The 24,886-nt window shown below is 35.9% G+C and overlaps 1 protein-coding gene across 1 annotated transcript in view; it reads right to left on the bottom strand.

Annotated features, from left to right (window-relative positions):
- The window catches only part of ABCA13 (ATP binding cassette subfamily A member 13), a 193,230-nt gene that overhangs the window by 22,195 nt on the left and 146,149 nt on the right, over positions 1-24,886 (bottom strand). Inside the window, exons 52-57 of the mRNA XM_021386386.1 lie at positions 23,931-24,046; positions 22,405-22,561; positions 20,668-20,921; positions 20,003-20,195; positions 18,924-19,033; positions 8,609-8,759 (exon numbers count right to left, since the gene is read on the bottom strand). Coding sequence (XP_021242061.1) covers positions 8,609-8,759; positions 18,924-19,033; positions 20,003-20,195; positions 20,668-20,921; positions 22,405-22,561; positions 23,931-24,046 — 981 coding nt within the window. The remainder of the gene's footprint in view (positions 1-8,608; positions 8,760-18,923; positions 19,034-20,002; positions 20,196-20,667; positions 20,922-22,404; positions 22,562-23,930; positions 24,047-24,886) is intronic.

Raw genomic sequence — 24,886 nt, 5'->3', positions numbered from 1 at the left:
TACGTTAGACCTAGCTCTTGGTTTTAACTGCTTAAATAACCATTTGTGATCTAATCTGGGCATGCACGTGAACACAGTAGGAGACAATGTTCATGCTCTGCGGTCTTTCTTCTTTAGCTGCCAGAGACAGTTCTAATCTACAAGGCTCCCTCAAACGTTGGTATGGGAGAATTTTAAGTGTAGGAAGAGCCTTGCTCCATCTATATCAGCTGTCCCTGCTGGACTAGCCAAAGAAACCTAATGCAAAACCATGAGGGACATAGCAGTGACTTACCTACTCACCATTCCCCAATGCAGCATGTGTTTATTGCCATGCTGCTGGGTGGCTCTGTCTTCAACGGGCAATTAAATTTGCAAAACAACCTGTCTGCCTTTATGCTGCATGTTGCACAACCACAGCATTCTTGTAGCACAGGTAGTTGCTCTGGTGGTCACTTTGAAACAACAGAGCACCATGCACGCATCTGCTGCAATATTGTGCATTATTTTTTGTTCCCTCTACACTACTTTCAACAAAAAAATCAAATATTGGAAAGACTAGACAGATCAGATGGACAGTGTTAATTTAGAAAATTCAAAAGAAAAAAATATTTAATTAAACAATGTTGTGAATTAATATTCATTACCATTTTAAATAAACTACCATAAACAATTGTTTCTTTGAGAGTTTCATGCAAATTTCTCAGGAAAAAAATAATCAAGATATACATGGATCAGTATATGCATACATGATATACATGATTCAGTATTATGCATAAAAATAAAATACTTCTCCAAGAGGGAGTTCTTTGTAGGCAGGAATGATGCTGCAGTGGTGAGAATCTGGCATATTCTAGCATGGATCCTGGCACTAACATTATGAAGTAGCTTGTCAATTGTGTATCTTATTTTATAATCTGACAGAAGTTCGTGTTCTCAGACAAAAGCTACATTTCAAAAACATTTTTCTAAGTACAATAAATCGAGAAAGTTTAAGCAAATAAACCTTAATCAACAGCCATTAAATCATCCATAGGCTATTTTACACTGAAAAGTTCACATCTTCTGTTATTTCAGAGGTAATTCATAGGTTTTTTTCTTTTGTTTAGACACTGCTGCTGCATACGGTGCGAGTGCTGCAAACTCAAATATTCCTTGGTTTTAGAAATGGTTGAGAGTCTAAACTTAATTCTGAGAGCAGTTTGGATTTTTTTTTTTATTTTTTGCTTGATTTGTTGGGTTTTTTAAATTATTTTATTACTTGGTGTTCTGTTTTGTTTAGTAGACAGCTTATCCACTCATCTAAACTGAATTAATTTTACTACCACTGTGAATGTATGCATGAATGTTAGTGACAGCAGAATAATCCTACTACAATTCCACCAAAAATATGCAGGGAATTGCACCGAAGAGCTCATAAAATTTAAAGGTAACATCAGAAAGTGAAAAAATGTGCGATCTCTTGTTTATACGAAAATGAACATATATCATAATCCACAACTTCAAGAGTTACTAAACAATAAGGAAAAGAGGACTACCTATCAGAGATGCAACATAGCAAAAAACAAGCATTTAGCTCTGACCAGACCACTGTTTCTAAAATGGCTTTGATGCATTACTACAACTGTAAGTTGCTAAGCATCATTCTTTAAAAGAAACAATGCACAGAGAAGAACTTAGAAAGCCAAGGAAAACTGCCACAGAGAGAAAACATTGAAGTTAAGTCATATTGTGGTCTGGTAGCTTCCAAGGAGACTGAATCACGTATCAGAAACTTTTAGCAAGCTGGTGTAGCAATAATTTAAAGTCCATCTCTCTTATTTGTTATTTTTACTGAAGGCACAAATGTAATGTTCATTGTAGGAAGTAACATTAAAAAGAACCAACTTTCCAAGATTTACACTGTAATTTTACATCTACAATTCTCCCCACTACTTGTTATATACATGACAATTCAGTGCACAAATACTCATGACTAAGCCATCTCCTGTTTTTTTCAAGGGGAGAAAGTCTGGTAAGTCCTTTGCTCTGGAAATTTCGCAAGACAAGTTTTACTAAAGGCAAAAGAGAAGAGTGGTAAAAACTTCATAGTACTGAATTTGCTATTGCCTTGAATGCGTAGAGCTTTCAAGATAAGTAGCTCATTGTAGTTCATTACAGTGTGTACCACAGTCTGACTTGATATCTAGATACACATCTTTTTGCACAAAACACATCAAATCCAAACAGATTTGGAGCTGAATCACATCAGTGACATCAGGACAGAAGAATTATTCAGCTTTCTTACTCATAGCGGCTTCTTAGCTGCACCTAAGAAGTCTCCTAATCCTGCAATCCTTCTCAACTCTTCCATTTCAAAGCAGCACTGCAGAGTACACATCAGCAAATTTGTGAATATAGAGCTCATTCTCCTTTCAAGAAATGATCCCCAATTTTTTCTCTTTTCTTGAAAGTATATCATAAGATTTTCCAGTAGTAACAGCCTTGGCTTCATCAATATGAACTAACTAACAATGAAAACGTCACCTGAATGAAATTAGATATATTTGATATACTGTGGAAGAACCTGCACATCTCTGTTATAACTTCATTTATCCATGTAGACAGTGGCATTTTGTGGTTTGCAACACAGTATACCATAAAGTAAAAATGAAAATCCCTCTAAAGTTATTTTAAATGAAATTCAGAATTGGACACGTGACAAGCCTTCAGATACACACAATTATGCAAGACATTTACAATTCTAATGGTTTCCTTCCTTTAGTGAATGTGAGATATATCCACAATCACCTTCTCTCCCTCCTTGTCATATTCATCATGATGTTCTATTTTTGGTTTCAATTACTCTCAGCAGTGAAGAGTAAGGAGATACATCAATTTATTTAGCAAGCTGGTAACACTGAGGTCAAATTAAAAATGCAGTTATATGCAAATAAATACTTTATGACTGCCTTTGAACCATAAAGAACCATAAACCATAAATATATTTTTCATCTACTCCTTTCTTTCCCTTCACCTCATCTAGGTAATAATAATAACAATTGGCCTATTTTCCAACATCCCATAAAATTATTTTTTTCTAGCCAAGTCTAATATCTTAAGAAAAAGTTATATTTTTTCACAAATTAATATAATACTTCCCCCAGCTTTGAAATATGCATTGGAATAAGTCCCTGAATTGGCAAAATGTAAGCTAAACCACTGAATACTTTGTGCATGTCCTAAAGACTATATTTATTCTAGAAATGGCAGCATGGTAACTAATATTTGCACACATGTTAATTTTTGTGAGAGTGAAGATTATAGTAGGGTGCCCTCTATCCACGAGAAAACAAAGAGGCACACCTGCGTCATTGAAAAGCAGTAAATGATGCCAACTACATAACCCATCATGCTATTTTTTTCCACTCTTCCAAAGTTACCATTAACATTCAAGTAAATAGTAAGAGGTACTGAGAGTGATCAGATAGCATGTTTTCCAGAAAAACTATTGAGTTGGAGAAGCTTCAACCTATTAGAAGTCTGGAAATGTAGCATATCTGTCCAGAGTTGAAAGGCTATGAGGAATAGTGTATTAATTTTGCATATTTTCTGACAAAATTAATACAAAACTAAATCTGAAAATTCATATCGTATCTAGTAGAAATGATAATCAGCATGAGGTAAATTCTAGAGTCAGTTAAAAAACAGTCATTCTATCAAGTTGTGAGAAAAATTTCATGTCATATAGATTAAACATTCTAAGTAACAACGAATAATCAAATCCACACAAAACAGAGTAAACTTGGAATTGTTAGATTTCTTCTTTGGGGAAAGTGCATGCTTATGGTCAGAGTTCTAAAGGAAAATAGTTCTTTATCCCAGATTATAAAACTCTACAGTCTAATTCTGCTTGGGGTCTAAAGAAAAAGCAAGCATCAAAGCTTCGGGCATGCAAAAGGTAATTGCTTTTACAAGTTCCTGTTTCCAGCAGCTCTAGAATACAGCACATAAGCAAGTCAATGGGAGTCCAGAGGCAGCACAAAAATATTGCTGGAGAGAGAACTTAAAGAGAAACTAGATTGGCAAAGCAAGACATTGCCTCTGAAGGCATTGTGGAGCCTGTTTTGAGATTTGGAATGCATATATTTTCATACAGATGATAAGTCCAACGTAATGCTGTATTAGTATTTTATGTTTTTTAACAGATTTTATGCTGTCTTCTGGAACAAACAGATTCTGAAACTTGATATGTAAAGGAAATAAAAAGAATTATTAAAATACTATGCTAAATCAGATTATATCTAAACACCTATTCTATGATTCCACCTCACAAGCTCTACTCCAAACTTTCCAGTTTTGAAAAAAACAACACCAACTTTCAGAGCAGCATTGGGAAGTAAAGTAAAACTTCACATTACATGAAGCTTAACACTGAAAGTAAATGACCTACTTTTCTCTTCTTTTCCCATTCAGTTAATTATTGTTTTGGAACATTAAATGCTCTCAACGTTATGTCAGGCACTTAACTCCTGCTGCTGATAAATCTGTCTAGCAAAGGATTTGAACCTTGAAGCTGGTGCTTCAGTGGATTTGTTCAGAAGCAAGTGATCCTGTAGCTCACCTGCCTGCTTGTTAAATTATTAAAAAAAAAAAAAACAAAAACAAATGTAGGTTGCTTACCACACCCTAATCAAAGCCACATGCTCTCTAGAATATTTGTGTGTGTGTTTGTGCTCACTGGCATCAACATTCACTCAAAAAAAGTAAGAAGCAGGCAGAGAAGACCTTATAATGGGCAGGAGGGAATGAGAAAATAACAGTTTATACATTGCTTACATTTCCATACAGATGCTATTCCATAGCACTCTCAAGCCTTTTTTTTTTTTTTTTTTTTTTTGAACAGGCAACTGAAATGCACACTTTCTCCAGGCACCAGTCATTTCTGGGTTGAAGTGCAGCAGCTGTTCAACACTTTACAGCAACGCTGCACCACAGGAAAGGCCTGCTGACAAAAACATTTGTTTTCCTCTGAGGTAGCTGCACTTCAGTTGTTGAAGGTAAACCAGAGTAGCTAAATATTACTTGTGGGAGGCCTTTGATGCCTTAATCACAAGGATATGGCAACAGAGTCTGCTCTACCATTTAGGTAGGCCAAAAATGAGGGCAGCTAAAAGGAAGAGTGTTCTGTATATCACAAATGTGAATCTAAGGCACAGAAAGCTACACCTAGATCATCTAAGGCTCAGAGTAGTCTGCAGATTAACAGTTAACTCCCCTTAGTGCACCACAGTAATGTAACTCATCTCTAAATAACACAGAATTGATTTTAACCCGCTTGAAGGGGGAACAGTACAGAAATTACCACTGTTCCACACATGGTTTTCAGAGCAGCCATTGGAATAGCTGTTTACTAATTGCCAGAGAACACCTGGATCTGAATACAAAGTGAAAACTCGTAGGTACACCAATTACTCATAAATATGTCTACATTTGCAATGTAATGAATACTAGATTTTCCAGAAAGCAAAACTGTCATATGGTCTGCAGAGAAAGCATAGGAAGCTGAGTTACTCTGTGGCTCCTCACCAAATACAGGCAGGAGACAGCAATCACAGCAGTGTTTATTTGCATAAGCGCATACAGAGAGACACTCTGCAGACACAGCATAGAAATCTGGTGGTATCTTCCTGCTCATTGCAATCTGGAAGATTTCCCAGACACCTGAGTTAAGTTCAGTGCCACACAGGACAGGTTATTTATGAAATGCGGGTCCTTAAGCACACCACAGGTATGTATCCATTCTCAAGACTCTACATTACCTCCTGATCCTGTTCCTCATTCAGACAGCATAACTGTCTCCCAAACAACTGTTGTGGGAGCCTATATCATAGGCTCATTCCTACTCCATTCCTCTCAGAGAGTCGCTATCTGCCTATCTTCATGAGCTTTGGTCTATTCACAAAGGGAGAGAATGTTTACTCCGTACTCTGGGGGTGTGTTTGCTGAGACCAACATGTTGCATACAAACCCAAGCCTGTGAGTTTAGTGAATGCCCTGAAATTTATTTAAAACAAGGAACTTCTATCACTCAAGTGCTTCTGAAAGGTAGACTCTTCTTAAGATGTCTTAAAAACTGCTTCATTTATAGCACATGGTGTATCATTTGTACATTTAAGACTATTTCGACCATTATAATATATTGTTCTTTCTTCTGAAGATAAGAATAAAAGTTTGAAATCCATATTTACAACATTTTAAAGAGCACTCTGGTGTAATTAAACTGTCCAAATTTTATTCCTGTTTTAAACCGCACTGAGGACCAAAAGCATTCAATACTTGATGTAAGATGTATGAATATTTACCAGCATCCTTTTGAATGACTACACAGATCCAGGAGAAAGGCGAGAATCTGTTGCCACCTATGTGTCTATTAAAGCACCATAATAATAAATTCTAGTTATGACAGGCTTTTAGCCCAACTGCTAGACCTGCCTATTAATGGAGAAAACAAGTAATTATGGTTGAGGGGTTTAGTACATTAACAATCATTTTTTCCACGTATTTTCTTTAGATCAAGGGAAACATATTCAAGTTATTTGTACTTTGTCAGTACTTTGAAGCAAAAATTAGTGATGTTGAGTTAAAAACAGCAAACAACTAAATTAAAGAGTGTAGCACGATTTCTAAGCATCCTGAGAGAAGTGTATTGTTAAAACACTACGCTAATGTTCAGTCAGGCTCTATTAAGGTGATAGCCCAGTAGAAAGCATAAAGACTTGTAAGAATCTTTTATTTCCTTCAACCTCTGACCCAGAAGCACTAAACTAATTAGCTTAAGGAAACATTCCAAATATTACCTGCTCTGATGCTATTATTATGGCAAGATAGCAGTTATTTCTGAGTACTCAGTGTCCCATTGCAGGAGAAAGACTTTTTTCTCAAATGGTACCTAGCTGTTGGGGAAAAAAGTTGCAAAGTGACGGTGTCAGACTTGACAAACAGACAAAGACTGTAAACCACTTGGTGGACCCTAAGGCAATAACCAGGAAGACAACAGGTAGGTAGAAAAATGTGATGCAGTTTTGCTTCAGAGAAAAGAAAAAGGAAGAAGATAGGCAGCCTTATGGAAGTTGCAAGAACAATCATAGAATGTCTTGGGTTGGAAGTGATCTCAAAGCCCATCTAGTTCCAACCCCCTTGTGATGGGGAGGGATGCCACTCATCAGATCAGGCTGTCCAGGGCCCCATCCAACCTGGCCTTAAACACCTCCAGAGATGAGGCATCCACAACTTCTCTGGGCGGACAATAAGGATTACCACACAGACCTAGCATGTACATGGGTCCAGTCTACACAACAGGAATGGTACTGATCTCCTATCACACTGCAGTTTTCACTTGTAAAGAGAGATGCACAAGAGACTGAACTGCTTAAATGCAGTTCGTATCAGAAACTTCCATCAGCAGAGATGGCCTCTTCTCTTGGGACAACTCCATGCCTGGTATTGCAGCTGGAATGTTTCAGAGACTTCTCCCAGCAGGCAGTTTGCATGCAGCCACTGTTTTGTGAAGGCGAAGACTTTTACTAGCTTAATGCTGACAGCTGTCGTTTTGCCTCAGCACACAGGTTTTTAGATTTTTGTTATGGTTTAACCCAGAAAGTAGCAAAACACCACACAGCTTCTCACTCGTTCTCCCCACCCCCAGGGGGACGGGGGAGAGAATCAGAAAAATAGTAGAATTCGTAAACTAAGATAAAAATTATTTACTAAGACAGAAAAAGAAGAGAGAAATAACAGTAATTATAGTTGCATATATATATATATACATATACACAATATACACAAAACAAGTGATGCAAAAAGCAATTGCTCACCACCTGCCAAACAATACCCAGGCAGTTCCCAAAAGCAGCAGCTGTCCCCGTAGCCAACTCCCCTCAGTTGTACTGTTTTTTTTCATATGATGTCATATGGTATGAAATATTTCTTTGGCCATTTTAGGTCAGCTGTCTTGGTTCTGTACCCTCCCGGCTCCTTGTGCACCCCCCAACCCCTCACCGGCAGGGCGGTATGTGAAGCTGAGAAACTGAAATGGCCTTGCCTCTGTACAGCACTGCTCAACAACAACTACACCACTGGTGTGTTATCAGCATTGTTTTTCTCCTAAAGCCAAAACATAGCATCATACCAGACACTATGAAGAAAATCAGCTCTGTGTCAGCTGAAATCAGGACAGTACTTTCCATATATATTCAACAAATTCCTTCAGAGTTTAATCCCATCTCTGAAGAAAAGATGCATGACTTCAGACATGTGGTATTCCCTCCCAGGTCTCTATGTGTGACAATGAAGTTATTGAATCATTTATAAATTTCATTTTCTTTCTTTTAGAGTTTGTGTACCAGAGATTGCTTTTACATTAGTGTTATTTCACTATTCTTAGTGATGCTACTGGATTTTGAATTGGCGTAAGAGAAAGAAAAAAAGGCCATGTTGTTTAGACAAATTAGTAATAATAAAAACCTTATGACTAAAACTTTTAAAAGGAAACATTGGATATTCTCTCATGTAAAAGAGTACCATCATTCCAAAAACTCCATTGCCTAACCTGGCTGCAGCTCCACAAACAAATCTGTTCTGGAATTACCTTACAAATATGTTGTTTTGGAATTCCACGCAGTGTGCAGTAGTAATAAAGATGCTCCCAACCCGTTAAAAGTTCATCCAGTGCATCTTGCTGTGGACAATAGCCAATAAGAATGCCTTCAGAGCTAGCAGACTGTATATCCATTTCAGAGCTGTTTAAAGAAAAAAAAACAAAATGTTATGTAAAAAATACAGTCCTGATTTTCACCCTTGGGATACGAAGTCTTCAAGGCAAGCACAGTTACCTTTTACTGTATAGGTAAGTGAAGTGATTCAGACTCATTACCGTCACTCAACACAGCACCACTCACAATCACAATAAGGTTTTTGTCCCTTTCTCAGACTTTCAGGCTGCCATTCATGCTTCACTGTTCTAAAGGAACACAGGTCAGGGTAAACAGACCAACACAGGAGGAGCACAGATCTATGAGGACTAATTCTTACTAGGTTTATCTCCCCTATATACATAGTAGGCCTTGCTCTAAGGAGATACACATGCATCACATTCGCATTCAATATTAGAGGGACATTAGTCTTGAGAGAGAGAGAGCGCACACGCAGTGACTGTGTACATGCATTCATGTGTTCTCTAAGCAACAAAAAAAAAACCCTACCCAAAACCTGTTAAAGCCTAGTAGGCTTAAAGACAATACTTGAAAAAAAATATAAAGGGATTCTGATTTCAGAGGCTTTGTCCATTTCTTTCTAGCTGTACAGCATTACTTGAAATTGCATTCATTGCTAAGAAGCAAGCTTGATTGCAAGGGTGCCTTATTAGCCATAATGACACTAAGTCTATCCTATTTATTCCATCATCTAATCCAACATTCAGTGATGCTGATTTACATTTACAGAAAAGATCTGTCAAAATTAAGCTATTCAATTTTGAAAGAAAAAAAAGTTTTGAAAGAAAAAAAGTTTTTAAAAGGTTCTGGATTATGGAATGGTTTCCCCCTTTGTGTTGTTTTTTTTTTTATGTTTCTGATTAAGGGAACTAAATATATGATTAATCACTTAGACACAAATAAATGTTTTAAATGGAGGATCTACAAATACCAGCATTAGTGAAAATATAGGTATGTATCTCCTGTTTCTTAACAAGATTCAGGATTCTGGGGAAAGAAAAAAAAAAAGAAAACACAGACACTGCATTTTACTCGATGAATCACAGCATCAGAATATTTTAATCCTGTCAAAAGACAAATTATCATGATTGTGATAAACCTTGCTGGTTACTAATTGGAATGGGCTTTTGCTCTTAATAGCAAAGATGTAAAATTTTAGCTCCTTTGCAAGTTTGGATAGTGCCAAGGAAGTTAACTGTCTGCCTGTAGACAGCTCGCTAGATAAAGAAATAGAAGGGAAAAAAAGAAAGAAAGAAAAAGGGAGGTGGGAAGAGTACAGAACTGTACTGTGTCATTAATCTGTAACTACTTATAAGTTATTTTAAATAAGATATACATAAAAAAAAAAAATCCAGCTCAGCTTCTAGCCATACCTAAATCAAATAATCAAAACAAATAAGTTTTTATGATCATATTTACCATAAGATATGGATTCAATAATGTTGATCTTTCTGCATAACCTGACAGAAGCTGTAGATTCTTCATTTAATGAACTTTAACATTGTGAAACTACAGTAAAATGCTATCAAGATTCTACTGAGTAGAGTGAACTGTATAAATTTTGCTATACTAGAAAGATTCAGGCACACTAATAATGCTTCTTTTTAGGTGCAGGTACCCTCCTTGGAGAACTAAGTCTCTGGGTTTTTGGTAATATGCCAAGTTCAGTCATAAGAGAACAAATCACACTCAGGGGTAAATTCAGGGACATTTACTCAGCATGAAGTTTCTGTCTGGATAGATACATATAGTCCAGAATGGATCCATACCACGAAGAACAAAAAATTAGTGTGCATGGTTGCAAAAAACAACAGATGCCTGATGTCCTTTAGCTAGAACTCGATTAGACAATAGTTACTCAGTTTGCATCGGGAAATAAAAACACTTCAGTGTCCCCAGTGCTAATTACACAGATACAAGTTTAGTGCTGTGCTTCCTATGAAGTGCATACAGCCCTTAATGAACAAGATCCCACTCAACAACCTTTAGTTTTCATAAAGAAGAATACAATGAGAATACATCATTTAATATTCTTACTTCGCTTGGTCCTAATCTTGCAACTGTATCCATTAGCGCTGACCTTGAACACTTAAAACATTCCCATTAGTAAAGAAATTCTAACATATCCACTAATGAACTCATGGACCTAACGTTTTTCCATCTCTAGATGGCTGTATCAGCCATAAAGCAGAAAGCAATCTGAACAGAAGGGAAAAAAAGCCATATACAGATTCTAGCTTTTTACTGAAACTTTTTCAGTATGTACAGTACAATGCCTATTGTTTCCTCAGCAAAATCAGTGAGTAAATGTCCAACAAAAAAGGCTGGAGATCAAAAAGCAGGTCGAGGGAGGTGATTCTGCCCCTCTACTCTGCTCTCATGAGACCCCACCTGGCATACAGCATGCAGTTCTGGGACCCCCAACACAAGAAGGACATTGAGCTGTTGGAGGGGGTTCCAGAGGAGCGCCAAAAAGATGATCAGAGGGCTGGAACACTTCCCCTACAGGGAATGAAGGAGAGAGTGGGGGCTCTTCAGCCTGAAGAATAGAAGGGTCCAGAGGGACCTTATAGCAGCCTTCAACTACCTGAAGAGGGCCTTACAGGAAAGCTGGGGAGGGACTTTTTATAAGGGCAGGTAGTGGCCAGACGAAGGGAAATGGTTATATTCTTTACTGTGAAGATGGTGAGACACTGGAACAGGTTGCCCAGAATGGTTTTGGATGCCCCCTTCCTGGAGAGGTTCAAGCCCAGGCAGGATGAAGCTTTTAGCAACTTGGTCTAGAGGGAGGTGTCCCCACCAATAGCAGGGGGTTTGGAACTAGGTGATCTTTAAGGTCCCTTCCAACCCAGAATGAAATGAGCATTTCAAGTAGTTATGTCATAATACCGGAAAACATTTTCACTAAATGATGTACTGTAAATGACACTATTAAGAAAATGATGCTTCTCAGTATATTAATTATATCCTTCTTTAACAAGCATCCTCATGTATGATATTATCAGAATCAAATTGGAAATATGTGTTTTTATATTTTCTGAACTATAGATTATCTTGCAGCAAATTGACTATCTTTTTCTCAGCTCAGAGAAAAACAAGCATTTGTCTTCTGCCCTTTTATCGTCAGCATGGTAGCATTTCGCTTTAGGCCATTCATGTAAACAACATGAGAGACAGGAGGAAAAAAGTTAATTTTAAAGATAAAGAACATATAACTACAGATTCTAATTTCTTTCTGCCTTTCCGTCCATAGTACAGTAGACACAATGAATCCTAATGTAATACCTAAAAACTACAGGCTGGAAGTCAGACTAATACAAGACTTCCCGCATCGTTGTAAAAAAAAATAGTATAGGTTATCTTCAGATCATTTTAGTTACTTTGGTAACTATCTTGACCAGGTTCAGACAAGGAACATAAGTCCTTCCTTTTGAAGATTTGGTTTTAGACTATATTATTATGCTCAGTCAATACTTCCACTTATAGAATCATAGAATCATAGAATCATAGAATTAGCTAGGTTGGAAAAGACCTACAAGATCACCTAGTCCAACCATCCACCTACCACCAACAACCCCACTAAACCATGTCTCCCAACGCTATATCTAAACGTTTCTTGAACATCTCCAGGGACGGTGACTCAACCACCTCCCTGGGCAGCCTGTTCCAGCGTCTGACCACTCTTTCAGTAAAGTAGTATTTCCTAATGTCCAGCCTAAATCTCCCCTGGCGCAACTTGAAGCCATTCCCCCTCGTCCTGTCACTAACTATTTAATTATTCTTGTACAGTGAAACAGCTGCAACAGATGAAACCAACAGGATGTGTCCAGAATACTTTATGCCTTAAATAAAAATTTACATTTGCAAAACTACATTTTTATTATACTTCCTGAAAAGGTCAACAGAACATATGACATTCTTAAGAAAAACAGCTGAGAGTAGCTCTTGAAGCCTCTAAAATATTGTATTCCAACCTTTCTAAATACTTTGGTCTCCATTTATACAGTGAAAATTGTGATAAATTGTTGTAAATTCTTCTAAAAAAAACCCAACAATCCAAGACTCAAGAAGGCTTCCATAAGTTTGGAGTGCTAACCTTACAAAGTTTTGTATTAGTGATGAAAGGCGTTTTATCTGACGTGATAAAACTTTCATTTAAATTTATTCCTTTGCTGATTGTGTTAAGACATTTACTTCCATACATTTTTTTGTGTATGTATTTCAGCACCACTGAAATCTGGTTCCAGCCCTGAAAGCTACCCTGAGGTGACTTGAGCCTTTGTTTGCACTGAAAAGAGAAAAAGAAAACACTAGAATTTATGAGAAAGACCTTGGACAAAATCTGTTCCTCTCTGCGACATGAACTGGACCTGTAGCTTCCAATAGGCTAGGCTAGTTATTGCAGAGAGTGGATTTGCTTCTTATTTGTCACAGTGGTTACCAACAGTATAGCTTAGGTAGCTGTGGGTGGATGATCAAGTGCATGACCTCAATTTCAAGACAACTTAGTACCACCAATATCATCTGTTTGGCTGTTTATGAAAAACTGTTTCACTATTGACTATGCTACACATTTTCGTTCATTTTTGTATGCTCTTTCTGCACTGTTTGAACGCTGTTAAAAGAAAGGCAGTTATATATTCTACTTACAGTGTCTTCTGCAGAGAGATAAATTCCATTACTTAGTCAAAATGAAATATAAACTTACAAATTGCAAAAGTAGTTAGACAGTCCATTGTACTCATAACTGCACGTTCAATTCCATGCATACTAATGCTCAATTAACATTATAAAAAATCAAGGTTAAAATATAATTACTGTAACTGAAGCTTAGGTATAATTTAACTAATTATACAGATATACACTGTAACAACAGCTATCTCAGCCATTATATTGATGCAAATTTATTCTGCCTTTCAAGTAAAGCTATTTGAATTACATTTTTAATTATTTATCGAGTTGAATATCATAACTATCAAAAAGTCCAAACTGTATCTCTATAGATGCATCTTACTTTTCCACCTTCGGAGAACAGTTCTTAGGCCCTATGACTTTGTAATTCAGCAGCTGAGATGACTGACTTTTAATTAAAATAGAATGGGGAGTTGCTGTCATGGAGGATCTCTGTGCAGAAGGAAGTGGAAATTCATGGAAGATAAATTAGTTACATATGGAAGACAGCCAAATGCTTCAGGCCTGTTATGAACAAGATTAGGTGCACTGTAACTGCTTCCTCTATGAACCCCACTACAACCGAGACTGTGCTGAGTATGAACGTAAAGCCTACCCTATGCAGCAAATTACAATGGAGAAGACTGCAAAACAGCTTGAGAAAAAAATGCAAACAAAACGCTACTTGCATTATTTTACAGTGATCTTGACAAGACACTTCAAAGAATTTTGACACTTTCTCTTCCAAGCCATCTTTAGCCCTTCTTAGTTGAAGAAGGCTTTATGATACACAGTCATTAAAGAAGGCCAAGGCACTAACATGCAAAGGGGAAGAAAACAGAGTGTCCAATACCAATTGTACACTTAAAAAAAATAACTATGGAAATGTTCATGAATATACACACTAGCTTTCATTTAGCCAGCTCCTACACTGGTAGCAAACTAGTCATAGAAGTAGAGCTACCTATAAACTAATCTGAGTCCATTTGTACCCTTACAGAGAAACACAAGCACTACAGAGAACACTAAGGACCCCTCTAAGTGTTACCACGCATGCAGCCAACTATCTTCTAATATCTTACAGCATCATTCTTTATAATTACAGGTAAGCAAAATTTATTAAAATAATTTCTTTTCTAGTCGCTTTCCTTTTTGCTTTTAATATTTCTGACCTTTGCCAAAGAGACTGCTGGTACTTTAGTGTCAGTATTTCACCTCCTTTGCCACTTTTCAATATTGGGGTTGGAAATATACCTAACATGGAGACACTTTCTTTATATGTTAATTATTTTTTATATTTCATCTGGACAGATATGTCATTGATAATGGCAATGTTAATGAGCTACATAAAATAATAAAAAAGGCAAAATCCCCTATGAATAGCATTTTGCTATTACCTTCACAAGATTAACTGTACTTAGTGATAAATTCGTATTATTTCTCTTACTGGAGTGCATTTATGAGGTCACAGTTACAAGCAGAATGGGATTGCAAAGGTTAGACGTTGCCTAAAAGACTTTTCAGCAGAATATGAAAATCTGAAAAAGAATTTCTTGGTAGACTGCTCAGCTTGTATACTATAAACATGCATTCCTCATGTAAATGCTAATATACATCAAAGTTTAGGTACATACACTATTTAAAATATCTATTTGATTTGTAACATATCAAAAAGAGAGAGTTTAAAAACAGATCAGAAGCCTTCCCTTCCCTTCCCTTCCCTTCCCCAAAAGAGTGTCCTCATCAAAGAGAATACCACGAAAACCTGATGTGCAGAAGGGATGAAGCTGGATTTAGCATTTAATACAAATTTCTGCACCAGTTTTATGAATCTGAATAATACTGAAATCTGTTGTGCAACCCCTAGCTTTTATGCATCACAACAAAGCTTTTGTTACCAAAAAATAAAATAAAATTCTTTCCAACTCTTAGAGATAAGCTCCTTTTTTTTTCTTGTATTGAACATTCAACAAATAACGTGGAGGCCAACAAATCTTTTTTATGTGCATGAAGGTATTGTGAATCTGCTTTTCTGCCCTTTTAAAAAGGCAGCTGCAGATCATAAATACTCTCCTACTTCGAGAGTCTAGTGGGAGTCCCCTCAACACCACTTGATTATCACTGTATGAGAAACACAGCTCTTTCTATACAACCCTACGTGCCTCCAAAATGTTCTAGGCTGAAGTTCCAAAAATTCTACTTTGCAATTCAACATACGCTTTTGAAAATCGGATCTTCCATTTCTAGTCTCCTGCGCTGTCCAAAGGTGCAAAAGTTTTCTTGTAAAATTCAAGTCTGATTTCAGTGCAGTTGCCTGAAAGAGACGCTTCTGACTCTGTTCCACACTCTGTGAAACTATTACAGTAATTATCAGGAAATTTTACTTTTTTATTTAACCAAGAACTTGAAATAAAGAAGACTCTAGACCAGCAAGTGGTATGCAGCTGTTGCCATCAACTGCTTTTTTGTCAACCTCTCCTCTGCTTTTCTGAGAAATACCAGGCTCTTGAGCACAATACTGGGGTGTGATAAAGAGTTCTTAGCATTATATTCCCCTTCAATCGTTTATCTCAGGAACAAGTACAAATCAATCCAACTAAAGCCCCTTGGGCACCCAATGCCCAAATCAGACAGAGCTATGTTCTACAGTTATGTGCAGTTTTGCATTTGTTAAGACTTACACAATTATCAGACGCAAACAAATCTTTTGAGAGGAAATATCTGAAAGCTGCAGTTGTCTTCCTCATATGGAGTGGATATATTCCTTAGAGAACATATTGTATAACATAGCAAATTCAAAGAGATTCATATGTCTATCATATTGAAGCTTCTTGGTTTTGACTCCCAAGACTTATTTAAGTGTTGTAGCTAAAGATCTGGGACTCAGACACACTAATTTTAATAGCTGTTCTCAGAAGTTGCAACTAACGAAGATGTAAATAACAATTTAGAGACATCTAAAACTGGATGGGGGGTTCAAGACACAAAAGTATCAACTGTTACACAAAATATTTTAAGTAAACTTTTTCTGTTTTTCGCACTGTTTGAGAACTTGTTATTTGTACCAGTTCTTGTACTTTCATGTAGGATAACCCTGATTGCTCCTCAGAAAAGGAAATGGCTATGCCTGGAATTCAACTGAGTTAGTAACATCAAATCTTAGCAGAAACATCTTTGTATCTTCTCAACAGTCTACAGATAATTCAGTTGGTTCACAGATCACAATCTTAATCTTTTTTTTTTGTTGTTGTTTTAAGACTATAAATCAACTCTATTCAGGAAAAAAAAAAAATATATATATTCTGCTTTGGATCAATAACTTTAGCAGTAGTCCAAGTGCTGAGTAAGGATTTTCCAGGCCAGCTGTGGCAATAATCCATTAAAAGACAAAAATTTTCTCTCTTTTGATTTACATTAGTACAGCAACACATTGCATTGTGGTTTGCCAAAACATAATACGACACACACAACAAAGTCTGGAATTACACAAATCTCTACTCCTAGCCTTAAAGCTATTTGCTTTGCCAAGGTTAGCTACTGTGCGACTGCAGCTCCTGCTTGAGGTTTACACCTTTACAATATTAGAATAAACATAGAAATATGGGCTTTACATTCAGTTGTGGGCTTCTGTCTTCAGCTGTAGGAGAAACATTGAAACGCCTAACCTGAACTGACATTGATCATATTATCAAGGATATTATAGACATTCAAATGTGACCATCTCCTACAACTTCCTCTCTAGTCTTCTAAATGTGTCAAATTAAATTATCTGCGTTCTAGTTCATAGTAAATAACATTACATTTTACTGTATGCTTTCATGTTACATTTAAAAAATACAGTGGGAGAAATCAAAGTAATACACAAGATGGGTAGCAACATAATCATGTATTATGTCATTATGTAGCACGAATTATCAGGTATTACTGTCTATTCTAATCTATTATTAAACACCAGAAGCATATGAAAGTTGAGCTCAGAAGACTTTTGATCTATTTATCCACAAGTACACGAGTACATTACAACACTCTTGTAAAAGGAATACAGACATTGTTAAATTGTTTTATGATTTTTTTGAAGAGTTACCTTTAGGAATTCTGATAAAATAAATCATGTATTTAATAAACCTAGTGTTACTGTCCATAAAATGTATCCTGACAATGAAATATATTCTCACATTTAAATTTGCTTTGAAGTGAATATTAAGTATTAAAATTCCAATTTTAAAATATTGGAATTATCACACCAGATCAATTCATTTTCCTATATACAGATGTGATATCACATTGTGTAGGGAAACTTAAATGAAATCCCTGAAGGCACAGAAAGGACCAAAAACATATCCCATTATAGATGCTATAGAGTAACTCATAGCATCTAAACAAAATCTGGGAGCTTAGATATTGCCTTGAGGACAATTGCATATTAGAAATCATTACAAATTATTGTATTCCCACAAAATCTCAAATCCTCTTCCGACCTCCGTAATATCTTTGTAAATACATTCCAATTCCACATTTCAAAGAACAGCAATTGTTATTTGTTACCTAATTTGAAATCACAGTTTGTTTGTTTGTTTGGTAATTATTGCTTAATGTGTGAGCAAAAAAAATCTGTTATGTTTTGGGAAATTATAAATGAAAACAACTATCCAGATGTCTCTATAACCACTGTATAAACACTCTGTCATGTCACTTAAACAGAATTTTTCATTTTAAAGTTAAACCTACTGGATCATTATTTTCCTAAAGAAGCGCGAAAATACTGACATACAAAAGCATTTACATTCTAAAAGAAAGTCACGAAACTTCTCATTTTGGAAATTTCAAAATGTTTCATTTAAAATTTTTCTAAATTAAACCCTGACCTCTACTTCTTCAAAAGACATATTTTGAAGTAGACATAATTTAAAAAGGAAATTTCAAAATCATTAACTAGACCAAAATACAAACACACAAGCACACACACAATATACAGACTTTTTACTTTGGTTTGACTTTAAAATCATTTTACTTCCCCTGCAATGTTGTTAGTAAAAAATTGTAATTTTGGTTACATCTAAACCAAAAAGCCATTATTCACTTATTGCTCCATCAAAGTTAGCTTCAATACGACCAACACTATCTCCTATCCTAATTACACGGCGTACTGATTAAATAATTAATTATGACACTAAATGACACAAGTGTCAGGAAATATTTTAAAATTATCCACTTGAAGTACTGATCATCATTCTAAGGATAGAAACCTTTCAGTGCAGAATGGAGGGATATGTCCATTTATCTGGACAACATATATGAAGATTTTTGTTAAGACTAAGGCTTACTGCTCTTTTGCTACTAGATAACTGCTATCATAATCCCTGCCCTTCCCGATGAGGCTTGACAGCCATGATGCAATATATGTTTAAATGGGTACAAAATAGGTCTCTATACTATAGTAAAAATGACAGAAGATTGCTGAGTCTTCGATCACTGGCATTATCCAGTTGCACTATTCTGATCCAACCCTGCGTTATTTACCCTGTAGGAGTTCGGATCACAGCACGCCCCGCAGATGGAACGATATCTCCAGTCAGCATCTTAAATGTTGTGCTTTTCCCAGCTCCATTTGTTCCCAGGAGTCCAAAACACTAACAGAGATTAGAGAAAAAAAGAAAAAAAAAAAAGGAAGAATTTATCTACTATACTGTGTTAATTCTTCAACAGGTATTTTTTCATATTTCCTATCTCGTTTGTAAAATAGTTAATATTGCTGTTTAGTATATGCAATTCCTTTTCCAATAGAAAATAAATTTCAAATAAAATTAAAGGCTTTGATTACCTCTTACATTCCTACAATTGACTTCTTTAGTATTCTGGCTCTCTACTTAAACCCCTGCTCTGGGGTTTTTAATAATTTAATGCATTTTATTATAAAGTGCTAGATTTGAACTTGAGGTTTTCATATCCACTTTGAGAGCCAGTCTATAGAGTCCGTATTTCTCAGTTTCTCATAAGCTGTTTCACTTTGTACAAGTTAATGAACAGTGAACACCCTAGATACTGACTCCAAACAGCTATTTCAGAGCACAGCTGCAAAGAATATGTACTTAAGTTAGGCTTAAGTTAAGTTAGTATTTGAATTAAGTCTAAAAATAGCACTCCATAACTTTTAAAATACTTGCTTCATTAATTGCGTTATTGATAGTGGGATGATTTCAATATGAGGAGTACAATCTTGCTTTGGGGACAAATTCAGGATCCTATTCACAGTTTGCAGTTTAGCTAGATATTCTTTGGAATATTCTTTTCTCTTTGGACAATGAACTGCAGTGCTACCTGCTGGTATTTTATGTTAGCCAATAAAACATTAACTTGCTAAACGACACTCAAAAAAAAAATTAAGATTCTGGTACAGTGTTGAATCAAAAAAAACCATGCAAACAGTTGCTCCTTGAAGACCACCAAAACTTCTACTGCTGTCAAGTTCTTGATTTTCAGAAATTGCTACAATTAAAATTTTTCTGCTGCTATCTACCGTTCTTTGCAGATATCCAGGTCCAAACAACTGTTCAGAGTCAAGTGTTTTATTCTGAAAGATGAAAAAAAGTCCTCCTTACCTCTCCTCTTGTTACTCCCAAGCTTATGTTTTCCACGGCAGTGTTCTTCTTACTGAAACCTCCATAACATTTCCTGAGATTGTACAGAAGAAGGACATCATTACCAGTTCTTCCCCCAAAAAGTCGCTGTCGCTCCATTTCTACATCAGTATCTTCTGATGGGTTGACCATGCTGTTAACTGAACAGTGACCGCTAAAATAGAAGGTGACAACAAATTGGACATTGCTATACTCTGAATAACTCTGTTTTATTTCCCTGATAGCAATCCTTCGAAGTTACTTGATTACATCTCAGCAGAATCCAAGGGAGACAGCAAGTACTTGTGTTGGGTTTTTTTTTCTGCAGTTTCGACTAATTCAGATACACCATGTACATGTTTAAATTTTTCTCCTTCTTAAAATGTAGCTATACTCTACTGCTCGTAAGAAACAGCTAGGACTTTAGACTGAATATAAACTCCACATTGAAACAGTACTTAAACCAGAACAGGAAATCCTTAGTTCAGAATGGGAACACGGGAGCATAAAATCAGCAAATATTTTAGTTCAAATAACTTAGAAACAAATAAAACAAAACCCCTAAATAAATGGGATGCTACCATTTTCTTTCTTTAAAAATTAATTAACTGTCCACTGTGGCAGAACACAAATGATAATGCACACACCTTTGTTTCTGGAGGAGATCCCAATGGAAAAACAGCCGTAAAAGAAGAAGAACTGTTCCCTGTAGGGCCATTTCCACAAAAATCCAGCCCAGAAAATTCATTTCAAAAGGGCTTACATACGAATCTATTCCAAATTTGCTGGTTAGGTCAAATTTGATCTGGTTATACGAAAGTTCTATTAAACCTTGGCCTAAGCAGAATTGTGGGAATACGATAAATGCCCATTTGAGGATCTTGTAGATGTTCTGAAAACTCTTAAAATTCAGCAAGGAAAAAGAAAAAAAAAGGAAAAAAAATGTGAGTTTTTTCTAACCAAACATTAAACATATTGCTAAGCTGGATACAGCATTCAAATCTCACTCAAGGCAAACTGATTTCAGCAGAACATATTGTGAACTGTTTTGAAACAATAATCATCTCTTACTGTGTTTTAGAGTGTCTAAATTTTAGAGTGTCTACAGCCATGGGATTCTCGTTTTGGTTGACATTAACAGACAGTGACAGAACAGACAAATGGCTGTGATCATTTAATTTTTTTAAAATTTCAATATTTGAATGCTATTAATTCTAAATCATCCATTTAACACCAAGTCAGTGTCAAATCTCCTTCCAAAATTGAGTGATGTATAATCCATATTTGGCTTCAAACAGCAATTTTTTGATCTAATACATGTATAAGTAGTCAAATACATATTCTGGTTTCTTTCTTCATCAGGTTATGAATAATGAAAATTAATTGTATACGTAGAGTAAGAATGCATATTACTACTCACAATGCATTACAGATCCTAGAAATAAGCAGGTTATCTCTTATGTTAATACTATTCAAAGACATTTTACATTGTATATAATCTATTCAAATGGATACGAATAGCCCCTATTATGACAAATTACAACTTAATTCATTATTACACTGCAAACTACATCTTTTTTTTTTCTAGTTATAAACAAGGTAAAACTCAAGATAGTAATAAGCAATACAGTATATATTGAAACAGAAAAATCATGAAGGTTTAAAATGGCTAAATTTTCTGTTTAAGATTATCTTGTCTGTGCACATGTAGATATATATACATACATATCTGTATATGAGGGCTGCTCCGAAAGTAATGTCTCCTATTTTATTTTATTTTTTAAACATTGGCCCACAACATGAGAGGCAGATGTTGGCGGTACAGCAGTAGGGGTTGAACCTTCTCACCAATACTCTGTTACATTTTCTTGCTGTGACAGATGGCAACAGAGGGGTAGTCTGACAAAATGGCATCTGACACAGAAGTGCAGATGAAGCAAAAGTGTGGAACTGAATTCCACAGAATTGCAGAAAAAAAAAAATTGCAGCCACTGACATTCATAGACACTTGCTGAACGTTTATGGAGACCAAGCAGTGCATGTGAGCACAGTGATGCAAAGGGTGGTGCGTTTCAGCAGTGGTGACAGTGGGTCACCTCCAGTGGTGCAGATTTTCAGAAGCGTGGAATGCAGGCTTTTGTTCACTGCTGTCAAAATTCCATAGCTAATGGTGATGGCTATGTTGAAAGATAGTGCTTTGTAGCTGCAAATTTGCTCTATCAAATAGTGTTGTTGTGCTCTGTTAATCTGTTGTAGTTTCCATGGAAATAAAGAGGAGGCATTACTTTCAGAAGGACTTGTGTATGTATGTAGACACCTTACACGTACAGATATGTGTATACTTCTCATTTACAAGTAACATAAAGCTAAGGTTTCATTCTCACCTGGACTTTGGAAATTATAGCTAACAAACGAGGTAGGAGAGTCACCAGCATGGTACAAAGGCCAAACACAAAGTTTAAGGAGATGTAAGAAATAAAAGCTACATCTGAACTTGAGAAGAATCTGGATACAAGATACATCCATGGTAAAGTTGCATATCTGAATGTTAAAAAAAAAAAAAATTATCACAAAAAAGTTAAGCAACTCTTTTGATAAACTGATAAAGAAGAAAAATTGATATATATTTTCTTGTCTAATTACTTTATGATATTATAGGAGTACGCACACCTACTGCCCTATGATGGGCAGATATGAACAATTTTTGCACATTTCAGCTATATATTTTTACTTTCACTATTCCAGAGTTCACCATCTTGATTTCCAAATGATTGTAAAACCATACATCTTTTAACAGACATTTTACACTGGATACAAAAAATTTGAAGCAGATATCATGCACGTTGAGCAAGCAGTTTTTCTTGGAGGCTTTCACAGAAGGAAGGAGAGAAAACACAGAAAGAATGGATAGAAAAGAGAAGAAAAGGGAGTAGAAAACAGTCACATCAGAGCATGTGCTATGGGTTGGCACAGTTGGTTGAGCAAACAGTTTTTAATGTGGACGTTTATGAAGTGACCCTATAATTGGATATCCTAATCTTACAGAATGTCCTTTCTACTTTCTTTCCCTGTATTCTTTCATAAGGAGTTATATTTTGCTATCTAAACATCTGTTTTTTAAGCTATACACAAACAGCAACAATTATTTGGTTGAGAACTGAAGAAAACTCTTCTTCAGAATGCTTATACCTTAATTATTCATTTTCAGGCTTTCACATCACCTCAGACTGAACATAAGAGGCAAGGTAAGAGCACAGACAAACCATTAGTTTAAGCTCACAGTTTGATTTATATTTCTACAGAGAAATCAACACTTACTTAATTTAACCAGTTATTTTAACTTTTTACAACTTTTTTTTTCTTTTTCACATATGAAATTCAAGGACAAAGGATAAATGGAAGGAATTTCCTATCCCACTGTACTATTTGGAGACAGATCTTAGTTGAAGACAACTCCATGCTGGACAGCCTTCTCAGTGGAAATATAAGTTGCTGGAGATGTGTAAAACTACAGAATTAAATAAAATGGGTAGAATTGTAACAAAATACAGCCACTATTCTCCTTCTTTATGATCCTCTGCAGCACTAAGTACTGAAATTCTGACCTGGCTGTTATTATTCCCTCCTTTATGTAAGGCAGCATTCAATTAACTTCTAATGACTAATGATTGATATTTACAGTTCTTTTTTTTTTTATTTCCTGAGTGAGCAAAAAAATTCCACCTGCCTACCCTTCCATGTCAAACTTGCAAACTCACGTTTCAGACGTTTTGTCGCTATCTTTTGCAGAATCATAATCATTTCCAAAGAGAGAAAACCATGCATTCAGCAGCAGGTACAAAGCAAGTGTAAAGATTTCTGTTTGTTTTCTACAAAACGTAATTCCATAGTAGCATTTCCAATCACATACCCAAAGAGAACCAGCAGGATAACAGTGGCTGCCAAATTATTTCGGAAAGTGAAGGCTGATAGCTGGAAGGCACTAATAACACCAACACACAGGGTGACAGGAAGCATATAAAATAGCTAGAAATACAAGAAAAAAAAAAAAGTACTTAGCAGGTGAACATTTCTTACTGGTCTTCCTTAATTAGCATAGAAGCGCTCTATAAATTAACTTTTCCCTATTTGAAATATAATTATACTCTGAATTACGAAGTATTAGGCAGAAGAGCTCTGCTATTTCATAGTCCAACGCTGGCTGTGAAGCAGTCTCTCTTATACATATACACATTAAACTTACCCTGACAAAATAAAATCCATCTACAGAATTTTCCCCCTAATTCTGATTCCATTGACCTTTCCAGTACATCCTTTTAACAAGCTAGCCCTTCCAGATAACGAGTCCATATGGGACTATTGCTCCAAAACATCCAATTGTAGTGTGAATACAGAGTCTTGGATCCAGAAATAATAGATTCATTGATTTATGTATCAGTCACAGGAGACTGGTAAAAACACAATTTTGAAAGAGGCATTAATGAAGGACTGTATGAGTTGATGAAGCAAAGAACAAATTTTTAGTAGGAACAGGCATAATATTTACAAGAGTTAGTAGCATTAGGCAACAGGGGAAGCAGTTTCTATTCTGTCTCTTGAGACAATATTGAAAAGGTACCAAATAGCAGGGGGATGTAACTATTACAGGGTATTAATATCCAAACAGACAAGAGAGATGGGTTCTGTTCAGATCAAGCAGTGGCAAGATAATGAAAATTTGCACCCAGTTCCATTCTCAGCATCTGTCTGCTCTGTTCATTGAAGGTGAGTTCCAAATGACTGTCTCCACTCCCATGCTGTATAACATTTAATCTTATCGTAATATATGAGGGTTGTTCCAAAAGCAAAGTCTCCTATTTTATATTG

The sequence above is a fragment of the Numida meleagris genome, chromosome 2, assembly GCF_002078875.1.
Source record: "Numida meleagris isolate 19003 breed g44 Domestic line chromosome 2, NumMel1.0, whole genome shotgun sequence".
In the NCBI taxonomy this organism is placed as follows: Eukaryota; Metazoa; Chordata; class Aves; order Galliformes; family Numididae; genus Numida; species Numida meleagris.
Note: the sequence above shows the minus strand (reverse complement) of the source record. Positions and strands in the feature narration are given on the sequence as shown.